This window comes from Oncorhynchus masou, chromosome 16, assembly GCF_036934945.1.
Source record: "Oncorhynchus masou masou isolate Uvic2021 chromosome 16, UVic_Omas_1.1, whole genome shotgun sequence".
NCBI lineage: Eukaryota > Metazoa > Chordata > Actinopteri > Salmoniformes > Salmonidae > Oncorhynchus > Oncorhynchus masou.
The window spans coordinates 2,031,109-2,046,887 of record NC_088227.1 but is presented as its reverse complement, the minus strand read 5'-3'; the positions used below and the strand labels follow the sequence as shown (position 1 = coordinate 2,046,887).

Sequence of the window (15,779 nt, the reverse complement as noted above, 5' to 3'; positions counted from 1 at the left end):
CTCCTGTACTCCCTGTTCACTCACGACTGCGTGGCCACGCACGCCTCCAACTCAATCATCAAGTTTGCGGACGACACAACAGTGGTAGGCTTGATTACCAACAACGACGAGACGGCCTACAGGGAGGAGAGGGCCCTCGGAGTGTGGTGTCAGGAAAATAACCTCACACTCAACGTCAACAAAACTAAGGAGATGATTGTGGACTTCAGGAAACAGCAGAGGGAACACCCCCCTATCCACATCGATGGAACAGTAGTGGAGAGAGTAGCAAGTTTTAAGTTCCTCGGCATACACATCACAGACAAACTGAATTGGTCCACTCACACAGACAGCATCGTGAAGAAGGCGCAGCAGCGCCTCTTCAACCTCAGGAGGCTGAAGAAATTCGGCTTGTCACCAAAAGCACTCACAAACTTCTACAGATGCACAATCAAGAGCATCTTGGCGGGTTGTATCACCGCCTGGTACGGCAACTGCTCCGCCCTCAACCGTAAGGCTCTCCAGAGGGTAGTGAGGTCTGCACAACGCATCACCGGGGGCAAACTACCTGCCCTCCAGGACACCTACACCACCCGATGTTACAGGAAGGCCATAAAGATCATCAAGGACATCAACCACCCGAGCCACTGCCTGTTCACCCCGCTATCATCCAGAAGGCGAGGTCAGTACAGGTGCATCAAAGCTGGGACCGAGAGACTGAAAAACAGCTTCTATCTCAAGGCCATCAGACTGTTAAACAGCCACCACTAACATTGAGTGGCTGCTGCCAACACACTGACACTGACTCAACTCCAGCCACTTTAATAATGGGAATTGATGGGAAATGATGTAAATATATCACTAGCCACTTTAAACAATGCTACTTTATATAATGTTACTTACCCTACATCTCATATGCATACGTATATACTGTACTCTATATCATCGACTGCATCCTTATGTAATACATGTATCACTAGCCACTTTAACTATGCCACTTTGTTTACATACTCATCTCATATGTATATACTGTACTCAATACCATCTACTGTATCTTGCCTATGCTGCTCTGTACCATCACTCATTCATATATCCTTATGTTAATATTCTTTATCCCCTTACACTGTGTATAAGACATTAGTTTAGGAATTGTTAGTTAGATTACTTGTTTGTTATTACTGCATTGTCGGAACTAGAAGCACAAGCATTTCGCTACACTCGCATTAACATCTGCTAACCATGTGTATGTGACAAATACAATTTGATTTGATTTGAGTATAGTTCAACGAAATTGAAGTCATTAATTTGTAATTTGGGTGAACTGTCCCTTTAATGTGAACTTCCTCTGACAGTGAGAGTGTCTTGGCGGTGCAGATCCTGAGTCATTTCCTTCAATGGCAAATGATAAACAATGTAATTTCCAGATTCCCTGCAGTGAGCTGTCATCCTGCTCTAACCAGTGGCTTATTTACCCAATCAGAATGTGTCATAAATTAGCAATACCTGAGGCATTAACCAAGGACTGACTTTTGTCCTCAGCGGGAGTGGGCATTAATTGGTGCAAATATGTGTCATAAATAAGACATATTTACTGTGATTACTGTATTTCTCCAAACCGCCTCCAACTATAACAGCGACCCTTGTAAAGCATCAGACTCATTTCCACTTACATATTATTAAAAAGCCAGCTGATGAGTTACAGAATTGCATCAGCTAGATTTTAATGGTGAAGTGCTCAATAATATACTAATCGGACAATGTTATGAACCGGTGTAATTTTCGAACTTTTATTGGAGTGTTACAACCACACAGAGGAACATTTACAATGTAATTTTCCTACCTGAGTTTCTCATAATTGAATCACATGGAAAGATTTGGCTTATCAACACATAAGGTGAAATGAGCTTGACTAATAGGCAAAGTCTTTGATAGAAAACAAAAGCAAAGCAATCCCTCTGAAAATATATCACTGATAACCTTCCAAGGTGCTTGGGATGTACTCAAGACTTGAGTCAAAAGTGTATTTTGTCCATAGCAAAATAATCAAGCCTAAAAGTTCTCCAATGGTACAAAAACACAAAACATTAATAAAACTGTCATTTTACAAAAAAATCTCACATTTATTTATTTGTTAAACAGGTGTTGAACTTTACATTTGTCTTTATTGATGGGCCCCTTAATAGCATGTTTACATAAAAAGAAGGACTATGTATACCAGTGCTGGAAAATATTACATTTTCCAATGTATAATCTTTTGAAAATATTTCAATAAATAAATGTCCATACCCAGGCAGAAGAAATACATGTATAATGAATAAAAATGTTATGGTAAATGTTTTATCTCGAGTGGATGTTAAGTCTTGTGTGTCCCATTTCTATGTCATGATTGTTTATCCGATTAGATTATTTAAATCAAATTCACCCCCCAGAAAATGGTATTGCATGACTTTCATAGGGCACTGTTGTATTCCCACTTTACTAAAATAACGACCTTTTAGCAATATAAAATCATAGCAATTTCAAATGGACAACATACTGTATATGAATTCAGTATGGAAAAACACTTCACAAGTGGAAAAAATTAGTATGCATTAACCTTGTTCTTTGTAGACTTATTTTGTTTTCATCTGCTTTTTTTGTTCAAATATACGATAATGAATGAGTGTAAGAACTATAAACACATTTTATAACATATGTGCAACTTTTACACAATATTCTCTACATTTTCAATTAAAAGGTTTCTTTATATTTACGGGTTTCCATGAATTTTACTTTACACTAGCAAAATATATATTAATTTTGCCATTTCCCTTGACAACAGCTCAATTGAGAAAATATAAGGCCTGGGGCTTGATTGCTAGTGGTTAATCCAACCTTCATGGTGATGGGGACAACTCTAGGATCCAGGACCTTATATTCCTAATTAATAGTCTGATCAGGAACACCATCAAACAAATAAATCCTTATCCTGGTCCGAGAGCTTCATTTTCTATGTAATACGAAACAGGCTTGACAAGGATGGTGGGAGTGTATGTACAACCTTTGGCCAGAAAAAACTGCTGAACTGGATTGGCCGATAACATTTTTTAAATCGTTTTTTATATCCTTTTTTAAAATGCAACAGCAGCAGAATAATTAAATACGGAAATGGCATGTGTCTTAAATTGAACTCTGCATTTTATATACAGTCTGTTTAAAACTCCACTCCAGCGGTCGGGGTAATGTCGCACTGCCATCGCAGTGCACTTAAGTCTGTTGGTTTGTGAGGAGGATGGGGTGTGGCGAGTCTGGGGGGAGAGGAGTGACTGAGTGTGTGTGTGAGTGTGTGTGCGTGCGTGCGTGCATGTTGGGGGCTCTAAGGCTCTTTGAAAAAAACTTCCCTGGCATCTCTCAGAGTACAGTACTGTTTGTCCTCGAGGATGTCGGGACTGCGGACAGGGGACGATGATTTAAATATATTTTAAAGGCTTGTCACTAACTGCATCTGTCCTTCCCGTACATCTCCTTCAGGGATGCAGCCCTCTTTAGTAATAGGGATGATGTAACCGTCACTGTTTCCTCTACTTATCTGGTAGTACGCTTGGAGCTGGTGTCCTGCTCCTAAGTTAGGCATGCTCTTGTAGTAAACGTCCTCGTTCTCGCTCCTCTTAGAGGGGCTCGAGAGGTCCTCCAGCTCCTCCGCATCAGGGCTGCTCTCGGGGTATGGAGAGTCCCTTAGGGTGGGCATACTAGTGTACAAAGAGTCTCTGTTTGGGGACTGTAGGCTGTCCCCGTGCTCGTTGGTCGTGAGCTGGCTGACGTAGCTCTCCAAACCCCCCTCAGTGGTCTTCACTCTCTTCTGCGGCTGGTACAGAAGTGAGTGAGTCCGCTGGGGAATGAGCGGGGCCTCCAGCTCCCGGTGGTGCAGCTCTATACCCAGGCCCACCGGTGTGTTGATATTGTGGCCGTGCACCAAAGATGAGGTGTCAGCCACGATGACGTCATCTTCGCTGCTGCTCCCGCCCACCACGTGCACCTTCTTGGACGATGGAGGAAGAGGAGCCCCCCGCTCCACATGGTGGTTGTGGCTCTTGTTGCAAGCCCGGAGGTTATTGTGTACCAGCTCCGATATTAGCATTTTTTCAAAGGCTGCGTCATCCAGGCTGAGTCCACAGTCCACCACCTGCACACTGTTGCCGTAATCCCCGTTGCGAAGCGAGTAGCTATTGTTAAAGTTACCATTTAGCGGTAGAGTATCCATTGCACTGGTGTCCCTGGGATGGTTCAGTGTGTGTGAGTGTCCTGGAATGAGAAAACATATGAGGGGATTTAAATTAGTCACAAACATTCTTCTGAAAGCAATATGAAAAAAATGAGAAAAGTGGTTTAATGCTGTTCAGGACGCTGGAGATAATTTGGCACAAGACTAAGATTCAGCTGTACCATGTTACTAATTAGACAATCTGTAAGGAGAATGTGTATGCATGTATATACACAATGAACCATAATTTTACATTCTCAGTTAATTTGGAAAATGTTTGTATATCATGAACTAATACTTTCTCTAAAAGCCTTTCCAATTCACTAAAATATTCTGCCTTTGACTCTCTAGTAACAAAGGGACAGAAGTGATCCCAAACAACATTAAAAAACGTAAAGAAATCATGAAGATCACAACACACATGTCAGAGGTAAATGTACAGGGCCCGGTTTCCCAAAAGCATCTTAAGGCTACGTTCATCATTAAATCCTTCGTATGAGCATAGTTAAATCTCTGAGCTGTTTCCCAAAACCATCGTTACTAAAGATGATCTTGAAAACGTTTGGTATTTAACGACTGACTCAGACCACTTGTAGAATAGCTAAGTACATCGTTAGATTGTTTTCCCCCCTTCCGTGTCACTTTATACACAGAAGGTCTCAGCTAAACACAAAATCAAGATGTTTATCTGTCTTTCTGTGACCGCTGAAAGCTTCAGAACGATGTGACAGTGACGACAAATACAAAGTTGCCCATTTCTTTGCATAACAAGCAAATTATATAAAGACGCTTCAAATGAAAACTGAGAACTGTATTTAAATATAAATACAGTATAGGCTACATAGATCTATATATTTGAATGACATTTAAATACATTTTCATGTTAATTCAATTGTTTTATTTAGCTATTTGTACTCTACTGTCTGTAATTTTTGCCTCAATATATTTCATGATGTGTAACGTGCGCAATGATGTGAAAAATCTTGATTTAGTGCATTATTATAGGGTAAGCATTAGAATAAGCCACCTCAATATTTGCAGTCATAGGGGATAATATCTCTCTAGGAACTGATCCGTCGTCAGTATTGTGAAATAATTCTAATGTTAAGGTAAGTTTTGAAAGGGAGAACGCTGATCTGAGAGCAGTGCTTCCTTTTTTCTCTCTCGATCCTTTCAGTTTCGACAAATGCCTCAACGATGCACTTAGCGAACATTCTCTCTGCGTGGTGTTTTGGGAAATGCATGTTACATTTTCGTCCGTTGTAGGAAAGATGCATCGTTAAAACACTCGTAAGCCTAAGTTCCATCACTATCAGAAAACCGGGCCTTGGTATGTATCCATCAAATGGGCAAGCTTACGACATAGACAAGAAGTTGTCTAGCAACTCTTTGTTGGAGGTGACAGGGAAAAATAATGGGAAAATATGAATGTATACAGAAAGGAGAGTCATGGTCAACACGGACAGCCATCTTTCTCACTTCAGGGCCCACAAGCACCATCCGACATCACGACAGACAGCAGGTGGAGAGACTCACTTTGGACAACTCACATCATGTTTGTCTGTTCAGGCTATCTGGCCTAAGAGTAGCTGATGTACAAAAGAAAGTAAAATGATTTATTGTAACATGAAGAATCACTGAAAGGAAAAAAATTAAAACATAGCAACTTAGTTAGAGCAAGGGTTCAGCAAATTTGATTAACAAGCAATCAAAGCTTTTTTTAAAGATTAAATGCCACCAATTTTTATTTAAATAGTTTTAATGATTTTTATTTATTTTGGCTGTATTTGTTTAATTGAGTGGTGTCTGAGTCGTGTTTTTTTTGTATTTTCTCTCAGGCAAGGTCAGAGTTAGCCGGCAGCCCTGCGGTCCACATCAGTCAAGATGACAGTCCCCAGTGTACGCCCGGTCTCTACAAGAACAGCCCAAGAAAAACACAGCTGGGAAGGTCAGATGCAGTCATGTTCTGAATTTCTGTATGCACAGGGCCATGGAAATCAGGCGGCGATAGAATAAATATTAGTGGGGTGTGATTGGAGAGAGAGGTTGTGTATCTGCCGTGGCTAACACGGCTTTGGCACAGAAAGAAATTGCGAAAAACATTTCTATAAATTCCTGCCGCAGATAGAAGAGAGAGATTAAGAGGAATGGGTATTTTATGGTGACATGCTGCTGTTCAGATAAGGAGATAGACCATTTTTGCAGACCAGTGGAGGCTGCTGAGGGGAGGACGGCTTATAATAATGGCTGGAACTAGGCAAATGGAATGGCATCAAACCATGTATTTGATGTATTTGATACCATTCCACCCCAGCCATTACCATGAGCCCGTCCTCCCCAATTAAGGTGCCACCAACCTCCTGTGTTCCAGACACACCGACATGTAAAACAGACATCACAGAGTTTAGCGGAGATGAGAGGAGAGAAATGACAAGAAAGGAAAGAGTGAAAGAGGACTAAAAAAAAGGATTACAGCTGCTACCATGACGTTTGTACATTTTGTTTATGCCTCACTAGGAGAACAATTTCCCCCACACAGGTGATGTCTGGAGAATAGGGGAGAGATGTGAGGGGAATGTAACTGGACACAGAATGCTGAGTGCCACAGGGAACGGCATTCACGTAGGAAGCCTCTCTTCTCTCAATTCACCCAGGAAATATTCTTTGCCACCCCAGTAGCAAAGCTACAGTTGATGTCTGCAGATCACAAACTACTTATACACATCCAAGAGAAAGAAGAAGAGTATCTGAGGTATAACAAAACCATTCTTCCTCAGCTGTCTTAGATAGCTGTTGGATCCCAAAGGAATACAATATTGGAGAGTAGTATTTTCCTATTGGTGGAATATAATTTGGTTGGTATAGTTTGTGAACCACTTGCCCACTGAGTAAATGCCAATGACCATTGATGTACCAGGGAGTTGTTGTTTTTAATAAGCATGCTTAAATAAATTTACATTTGATAGGCAAAGTTAAGTTTTACTCCCATACTTGTCTCTCTGTAGGTCACTAGAGGGAAGCGTAAGGAGAAAGCAAAAAAAACATGACAAAATATACAATGTAATTAAAAAGTTATTTTTTTTAAATTGCATTGCATTGTAACATAATAATTCCTGCACACATATTGAAATACTGGACTAACACGTAATATCTCATGATCATTTTGCTCAATGAACCGGTATCTGTTTATACCTGAAAAACATATCATTGATCAAAATCAAATGATCTAAATCATGGTGCGTTCATGAATAAACAAATATTCAAGTACAAACTGAATATTTCAGCTTGCCTGTATTGTAACGTATACGGTTTAAGGGGTAAGTTCACTCCAAAACACAAAATAAATAAATGGCAGAAAATCATTTTTTAAAAGCTTTAAGGAAAAAGCATAAATCGATAACAAAAAACATTTTTTTTTTACTTAAATTGTCATGTTAAATTGTCATTTAAAAAAATGTAAAAAATCATTGCATTGTACCATAATAATTCCTACACAATTTGAAATACTGGACGGACACATTTTAAATATCATGATCATTTAGGTAAATTAACTGTTTGCTTATCAAACAGCATCCAATGAGGATTGTCAGGATTGGTATCTGTTCTGTTCTTTGCGTCACATTCATGAATACACAAATATTCAAGCACAAACTGAATATTCCAGCTTGCCCGTATTGCAACGTATATGGTTTTAGGGGTAGGTTCACCCACAAAACACTAAATAAATAAATCACAAATCATCAATCTCAATAATCCTGCAATTTCAGAGTACCGTTTGAAAGGCTATGGCAATGTTCATACTGTCTTTTCATGGCAGTACATGGCAGTACACTGAATCACTTTATCTCATTCAAGAGAAACTTTAAAAGACCTAAATGTGAAACTGCACACCAGAGGTCTCTTAATAAATCACAAACCAAGTCATACACACGGTGCCTTCTTACAACACCGATTTCAGCAACCGATGTCTGTTACCCATTTGGGGATCCTGCTGAGATCCAGATTGGAAGTTGATACTCGATAATGTTCTGATCTTGATAAGGCCACAATAACTCATAAAAAAAACTAGTCAAAGTATAAAAAATGAAGAGAGAAGAAGAAGTTAACTGTACGTCAAGAAGTGTTAAGTAAGCACACCTGGAGAGTTAAACACTGGAGCCCTGGGAGCGTTACATACGACTGTTTCAGCCAGTAAGGTGTTATAAGGGTTGTTAGTGCCTTGTGGTCGAAGAAGAGGGTTTGTTAGAAGATAATTGCCCGTCATTCCTGGAGGCGGTAAGACAGAAGAAGACAGATCAGTTTTTGGCATTGGTACAATGAGTGCTTTTTGGGGTGATTTATGGAACAAAATGTCAAGTACATCTAAAACTGGGCTATTATTTTCAGAGTAAATATTGGATTTTTGGGGGGAGGACAGGATATTAATATTATCTCTGGATGTCACTTTAGCAAAGTGTACAGGCATTTTGTGGAAGGATTAGGACACAGAAGGGAACATCTAAACAGTCACTACCACAAAAGGTACTTTTGTTCACCCCATTCTTATTCTACTACAATCTGCTATGTAAATGAGAAGCAATGTAACAACAGAACAAAATTATAAAGTCAGCTTTTTTGTGTTTTTGTTATTTGACAAGAAAGGTAACTGGTGAAAAAACTGTGCTCTCATTTAGCCTTCTATTGCTGTGGATATTAATGAATTGTTAAAACTGCATTATCAGGTATTTTCTGCATTGCAACGCTTTTTTTGTCCATTGCTCGGCCACTGTTTTAAGTTGAAGTCCTATGATGCAATTGCTTGAAACGTGTACACAACAAATGACCACACCCTTGTATCCTTAGTAAAATATCACACTAACACTAACTTCACCTGGATGCCAATACTTTACAATGTCAGATCTTTTCTTCAAATACTCAATTCACCCTGATTATAATGTTATAATGGATTTCTTGCATCACGTTTAAAAACTAGACATTTCCAGTCACATTTTTATAAGCTGTGTACTAGAAAACCCCATCACTCTTGTAGGGTATTCTCTGAGGATGTTATAATGACAAGGAGTAGTTTCTGAAGAGCGGGCCATCCTCAGTACAGTGTACTCAAGGGTAACTAGGGTAGTACACTGGAGCATGATAGATAAATGTAACCTTACCATCTAATATACAGCTTATCGGGACAGAAAAATATTGACAAGATGAATTTCAAACTACTGTTCGTAACATTTTACCTCAAGGAAATCGAAGTGTGAAAAATAATAATTGGGAGTTTGGAAGGGGGAAGTCAGACTACCTCAGGCTAACCTCTTTCCTTGCATACTTGGAAAGCCATTTTAGAGCCATGCCGAGCCGTAAAGGCTGAACAACACACTAAGCACTCAGGGTCACCCAGAGTTGAACATCTTCTCATCATCATACTTGTGCTCTGGCTAAATAATAAATGACAAGGTTGTTTTCCTCCCTTCTGAATCCTTGAAATAGCAGAGGTCCCCTTACATACCGACCAAATAATGTGCCCCTGCGTGTCAAGCAAACATAGGTTTAAAAATAAAAAATAAACTTTATTTAGAGTTTGTTGGCATTTCCTTCTTCTTCTTCTTCTTTTTTTAATGGACTGAGCCACATGAACTTTGGACTTAGGACAAACAGTACAGTGGCTGCCCCAATTGGTTTTCGACATTACTGCCCAAAATGACAGCACAAAGTATTCTGAGGAAGGATTTCTGTAATCCTCAGTTGGCAGAACAGAACAGGGAGACTATCCTTGCTATCCCTTTTAGCACAGTGCCGCAAATCTTATCAAGCCCAAAGCATTCACTACACTTTCTCAGGATGTTAGCCCCTCTGTATGAAATCATTGGTACTTGAAAATGTATTTTATGTCTCGATGATGGTGAATGGTGTGTGAAGAAGAGATGAGGTGTGTGACTGACCTTGGTTAAGGGTGGAGGTGCTGTTGATGTCACCTGAGATAAAGGAGGACTCAGATTGCTTTCTTACGGTGTCATTCCACATTCTCCTGATACGGCTCTGTCAGATTAACAAGGGACAGTTATTAGGACTTAACGAAGTCTGTTCACTGTTGAGATCAACTTTCATTATGTTTGCTGTATGTAGTGTTCCTGCATCGGCGAACCGACTCTTCACACAAAGTGCAACAACGTCTGGCCTCCACACATTATATTAACTCAGGCTTTGAGTGACTACTTTTATACTTCCTGTCAAAAGTAGTGGATGTAATAGGCGGGTGCCTCATAGGTTTAATGAGCCATTAAGATGGGAATGTCTTGTGACGGTTTGTCTTTCTATTGCCACTGTGACAGTGGTTAGAGCCTTGTCTGCTATCAAAACATTTATACAAAAGTGGTTCAATAGCAAAGGAATAACAAAGGAATAAACATAAAATTGTATTTACATTCTTGTTTTTCAAAGGGTAAAAGTGATTGCAATGCTTTCAAATAGGGCAAATAGTTCCATGCACAGTGGCGTTAGTGAGAAAAAAAGATAAAGCGAGTGCTAATGGGTCGAGTGGAAAAAGGTGCACATGCAATACAGTAGATACTGCGTGAAACAGTCAGCTTAATTTAAAGTATACATGTCACTGTTTAATTAACTACGGTCTGTGTTTCTGGTACAATTACATTGGCCAGCGGTCTTGAAAAATATAACATTTACTGGGCGTTCTGATGGATTCAATGGATTCAGAAGTCATTGGAGACTCTCCTAGTTAACTATTATAGGTGATACTTTGCGGTAAACTGGGTTTATGCCAATCTACATAAAGATGAATCCCAGTCAGAATCCCTGGTATAGTACCTGCGTGCCCGAGGAGTAGCGTGCACTTGTCCTTGTGGTGGAGGTCTTTGTTGAGCTGTGTGAGCTCTCAGTTGGTAAGCCACCACAGCAATATGTGTGGCGGAAACATTTGATGTACTCTTTGCGGACCTGTGGAAGCAAAAAGAAGGGGGCGCTAAGTCAGTGGCTATGTTTATTTTGTGTGTACCTTTTGTTTGTGCTTTCAGAAAGTTTTCACACCCCTTTACTTTTTCCATATTTTGCTTTGTTACAGCCTGAATTTAAAATATATTACATTGAGATTTTGTGTCACTGGCCTACACACAATACCCCATGATGTCAAAGTGGAATAATGATTTTTAAATTCATAAAAAATAAAAAGCTGAAATGTTTTGAGTCAATAAGTGTTCAACCCCTTTTGTTATGGAAAGCCTGAATAAGTTCAGGAGTAAACATTTGCTTAAAAAGTCACATAATAAGTTGCATGAACTCACTCTGTGTGCAATAATAGTGCTTAACATGATTTTAAATGACTGCCACATGGCTGTACCCCACACACAATTATCTGTAAGGTCCCTCAGTCAAGCAGGGAATTTCAAACCGATTCAACCACAAAGACCAGGGGGATTTTTTAATGTCTCGCAAAGAAGGGCACCTAATGTTAGATGGGTAAAACATGTAAAAATCAGATATTGAAAATCCCTTTGAGTATGGTGAAGTGAGTAATTACGCTTGGATTGGTGTATCAACACACTCAGTCACTCGGGTCCAAACACATTAAGCCACTTACTTTACGTATAAAACAAAGATAAAACAGTACATCATATAACATTATTACACCACTACATATCTACAATACCACCATACAACAATATTACAATGTATGTGTGTGTAGAGTGCGTGTGCGTGCGGTTGTTTGCGTATGGGTGTCTGTACTTTTGTTTGTCTCTTCACAGTCCCCGCTGTTCCATAACTTTACCGTTTTTTAAAAATCTGATTCTACTTCTTGTATCAGTTACCCTGATGTAGAATTATGGCCAAACTTCTCCCCATCTTAGCTTCTGTTGTATTAATATGTTTTGACCATGACAGTTTACAATCCAGGGTTACTCCAAGAGTTTATGCATCTCAACTTGCTTAATTTACACATTATTCATTCCGAGATGTAGTTGAGGTTTAGGGTTTAGTGAATGATGAATCATGGTCACACCGAGTGCTTCTTGGTAAGTCTTAAGCAAATCTAGTTTGAAACAAATGTATACACCTCACACACATGGTTATGGGTTTTAAAAAAAGAACACACCTGTACCATGCCAGATATAGAGTTGAAATATATTCAATGTTGATTTTGCATCCCAGAAATACACTTTAAATACATCACAGAAGACTGAAATATAACACAACTGTTAGCCATAGAAACACCAGATTTTCAGCGTTTAATAGTAATTATGAAAAACATTAATAACATTCAACCCATGAGGCCACTAGGTCATTTGACTGCAGGAAAGGGCTACATTGGTTTGAAAATCTATGGAAAGACTTGAAAATGTTATGTAGCAATGATCAACAACCTACTTGACAGAGCTTGAATAATTTTTTAAAGAATGATGTGTAAATATTGTACAATCCAGGTGTGCATTGCTCTTAGTGACTTACCCAGAAAGACTCACAGCTGTAATCACTGCCCAAGGTGATTGTAACATGTATTAACTTAAGGGTGTGAATACTTATCTAAATGAGATGTTTCTGTATTAAATTTTCAATAAATGTGCAAACATATCTAAAAACATTGCGGTATTGTGTGTAGATTTGTGGGGAAAAAAATCTATTTAATCCATTTTTAATTCAGGCTGTAACACAACCACATGTGGAATAAATCAAGCGGAAGCGGAATACCTTCTGAAAGCACTGTAAACCTAGTCCTGAAAGCCCTTGGAATATACCATACCACATGTGGAATAAGTCAAGCGGTATGAACACCTTCTGAAAGCCCTGTAAACCTAGTCCTGAAAGCCCTTGGAATATACCATACCACTCGAAAGCTTGAGGAAGTTTTTGTCAGCTAAAAGATGTTGGATGATATATCCAAGCCAATTGAAATAGGCACATTCAAACAGAGGCAGATATTCAAAACCAAACAGCGAAATATTTTCACCCAAAGAATATCTAGATTTTGTCATTATAACAAAATTACATAAAACATTTAATATAAATTATTTCTGAATGTTAATTCTCTAAAAGACAACATGCTAGCAATGCTTGGACCATACATTAGCTTACTCTGTTTTGTTTCTGAAGAGGGATTGAAAGGGTGGTTGTTTAAAAAAAAAAGTACAGTGCCTTGCGAAAGTATTCGGCCCCCTTGAACTTTGCGACCTTTTGCCACATTTCAGGCTTCAAACATAAAGATATAAAACTGTATTTTTTTGTGAAGAATCAACAACAAGTGGGACACAATCATGAAGTGGAACGACATTTATTGGATATATCAAACTTTTTTAACAAATCAAAAACTGAAAAATTGGGCGTGCAAAATTATTCAGCCCCCTTAAGTTAATACTTTGTAGCGCCACCTTTTGCTGCGATTACAGCTGTAAGTCGCTTGGGGTATGTCTCTATCAATTTTGCACATCGAGAGACTGAAATTTTTTCCCATTCCTCCTTGCAAAACAGCTCGAGCTCAGTGAGGTTGGATGGAGAGCATTTGTGAACAGCAGTTTTCAGTTCTTTCCACAGATTCTCGATTGGATTCAGGTCTGGACTTTGACTTGGCCATTCTAACACCTGGATATGTTTATTTTTGAACCATTCCATTGTAGATTTTGCTTTATGTTTTGGATCATTGTCTTGTTGAAGACAAATCTCCGTCCCAGTCTCAGGTCTTTTGCAGACTCCATCAGGTTCTCTTCCAGAATGGTCCTGTATTTGGCTCCATCCATCTTCCCATCAATTTTAACCATCTTCCCTGTCCCTGCTGAAGAAAAGCAGGCCCAAACCATGGTGCTGCCACCACCATGTTTGACAGTGGGGATGGTATGTTCAGGGTGATGAGCTGTGTTGCTTTTACGCCGAACATAACGTTTTGCATTGTTGCCAAAATGTTCAATTTTGGTTTCATCTGACCAGAGCACCTTCTTCCACATGTTTGGTGTCTCCCAGGTGGCTTGTGGCAAACTTTAAACAACACTTTTTATGGATATCTTTAAGAAATGGCTTTCTTCTTGCCACTCTTCCATAAAGGCCAGATTTGTGCAATATACGACTGATTGTTGTCCTATGGACAGAGTCTCCCACCTTAGCTGTAGATCTCTGCAGTTCATCCAGAGTGATCATGGGCCTCTTGGCTGCATCTCTGATCAGTCTTCTCCTTGTATGAGCTGAAAGTTTAGAGGGACGGCCAGGTCTTGGTAGATTTGCAGTGGTCTGATACTCCTTCCATTTCAATATTATCGCTTGCACAGTGCTCCTTGGGATGTTTAAAGATTGGGAAATCTTTTTATATCCAAATCCGGCTTTAAACTTCTTCACAAAAGTATCTCGGACCTGCCTGGTGTGTTCCTTGTTCTTCATGATGCTCTCTGCGCTTTTAACGGACCTCTGAGACTATCACAGTGCAGGTGCATTTATACGGAGACTTGATTACACACAGGTGGATTGTATTTATCATCATTAGTCATTTAGGTCAACATTGGATCATTCAGAGATCCTCACTAAACTTCTGGAGAGAGTTTGCTGCACTGAAAGTAAAGGGGCTGAATAATTTTGCTTGCCCAATTCTTCAGTTTTTGATTTGTTAAAAAAGTTTGAAATATCCAATAAATGTCGTTCCACTTCATGATTGTGTCCCACTTGTTGTTGATTCTTCACAAAAAAATACAGTTTTATATCTTTATGTTTGAAGCCTGAAATGTGGCAAAAGGTCGCAAAGTTCAAGGGGGCCGAATACTTTCGCAAGGCACTGTATATTCATAGCAAATCAGCCAGCATCTGATGGCAATCAACACTCCACTCATATTCTTCCAACATAACCTTCCCCAGGCTTTTGAGAACAACGTGAGCCAAGTCTGAAAGCAGAGGCCTACATTGGCTGTTATCCTATATATTTGTAAATTAACTCAAATAAATACAAATACAGGAGTCATGAACAAAAGATGGTTCATTATGCTCAAAACTACATTGAAATATGTTTAGCGGAGAGTGGAGTATGTTGAGACAATTTTTTTACATTCAGCATCACTACGTCTAGGGGAATATAATATTCTATAACATATAAGATAATAAGATATCTAAGTACAGTGCCTTCGGAAAGTATTCACACCCCTAGACTTTTTCCACAATTCATTTTGTTACATTATGGCTTTAGTCTAAAATTGAATTTTTTATATTAAAAAGGTTTAACAAATTTTATAAAAAATTTAAAACAGAAATACGTTATTTAGATAAGTAGGTGAATCCTGTTTCCATTAATCCGTGTTTAAACATCTTGATTGGAGTCACCCTGTGGTAAATTCAATTGATTGGACATTATTTGGAAAGGCACACGACTCTCTATATAAGGTCCCACAGATGACAGTGTGTGTCAGAGCAAAAACCAAGCCATGAGGTCAAAGGAATTGTCCGAACAGCTTCAAGACAGGATTGTGTCGAAGCACAGATCTGGGGAAGGGTACCAAAACATTTCTGCAGCATTGAAGGTCCCCAAGAACACAGTGGCCTCCATCATTCTTAAATGTAAGAAGTTTGGAACCACCAATAGTCTTCCTAGAGC

At 39.2% G+C, this 15,779-nt stretch overlaps 1 protein-coding gene across 7 annotated transcripts in view; it reads right to left on the bottom strand.

Annotated features, from left to right (window-relative positions):
- Positions 1-1,750: 1,750 nt before the first annotated feature.
- adgrl2a (adhesion G protein-coupled receptor L2a) overlaps positions 1,751-15,779 on the bottom strand; it is a 198,017-nt gene continuing 183,988 nt past the window's right edge. For 3 of the 7 annotated variants that reach the window (XM_064990542.1, XM_064990543.1, XM_064990544.1), the window contains 3 exons: positions 11,033-11,161; positions 10,150-10,246; positions 1,751-4,260 (listed from right to left, as the gene is read on the bottom strand). In XM_064990542.1, the coding sequence (XP_064846614.1) occupies positions 3,440-4,260; positions 10,150-10,246; positions 11,033-11,161 (1,047 nt within the window). In that variant the 3' untranslated portion in view covers positions 1,751-3,439. Of the gene's footprint in view, positions 4,261-7,210; positions 7,229-8,356; positions 8,486-10,149; positions 10,247-11,032; positions 11,162-15,779 lie in introns of all 7 variants that reach the window. The other 4 variants (XM_064990538.1, XM_064990539.1, XM_064990540.1 and 1 more) reach the window with 2 other exon arrangements.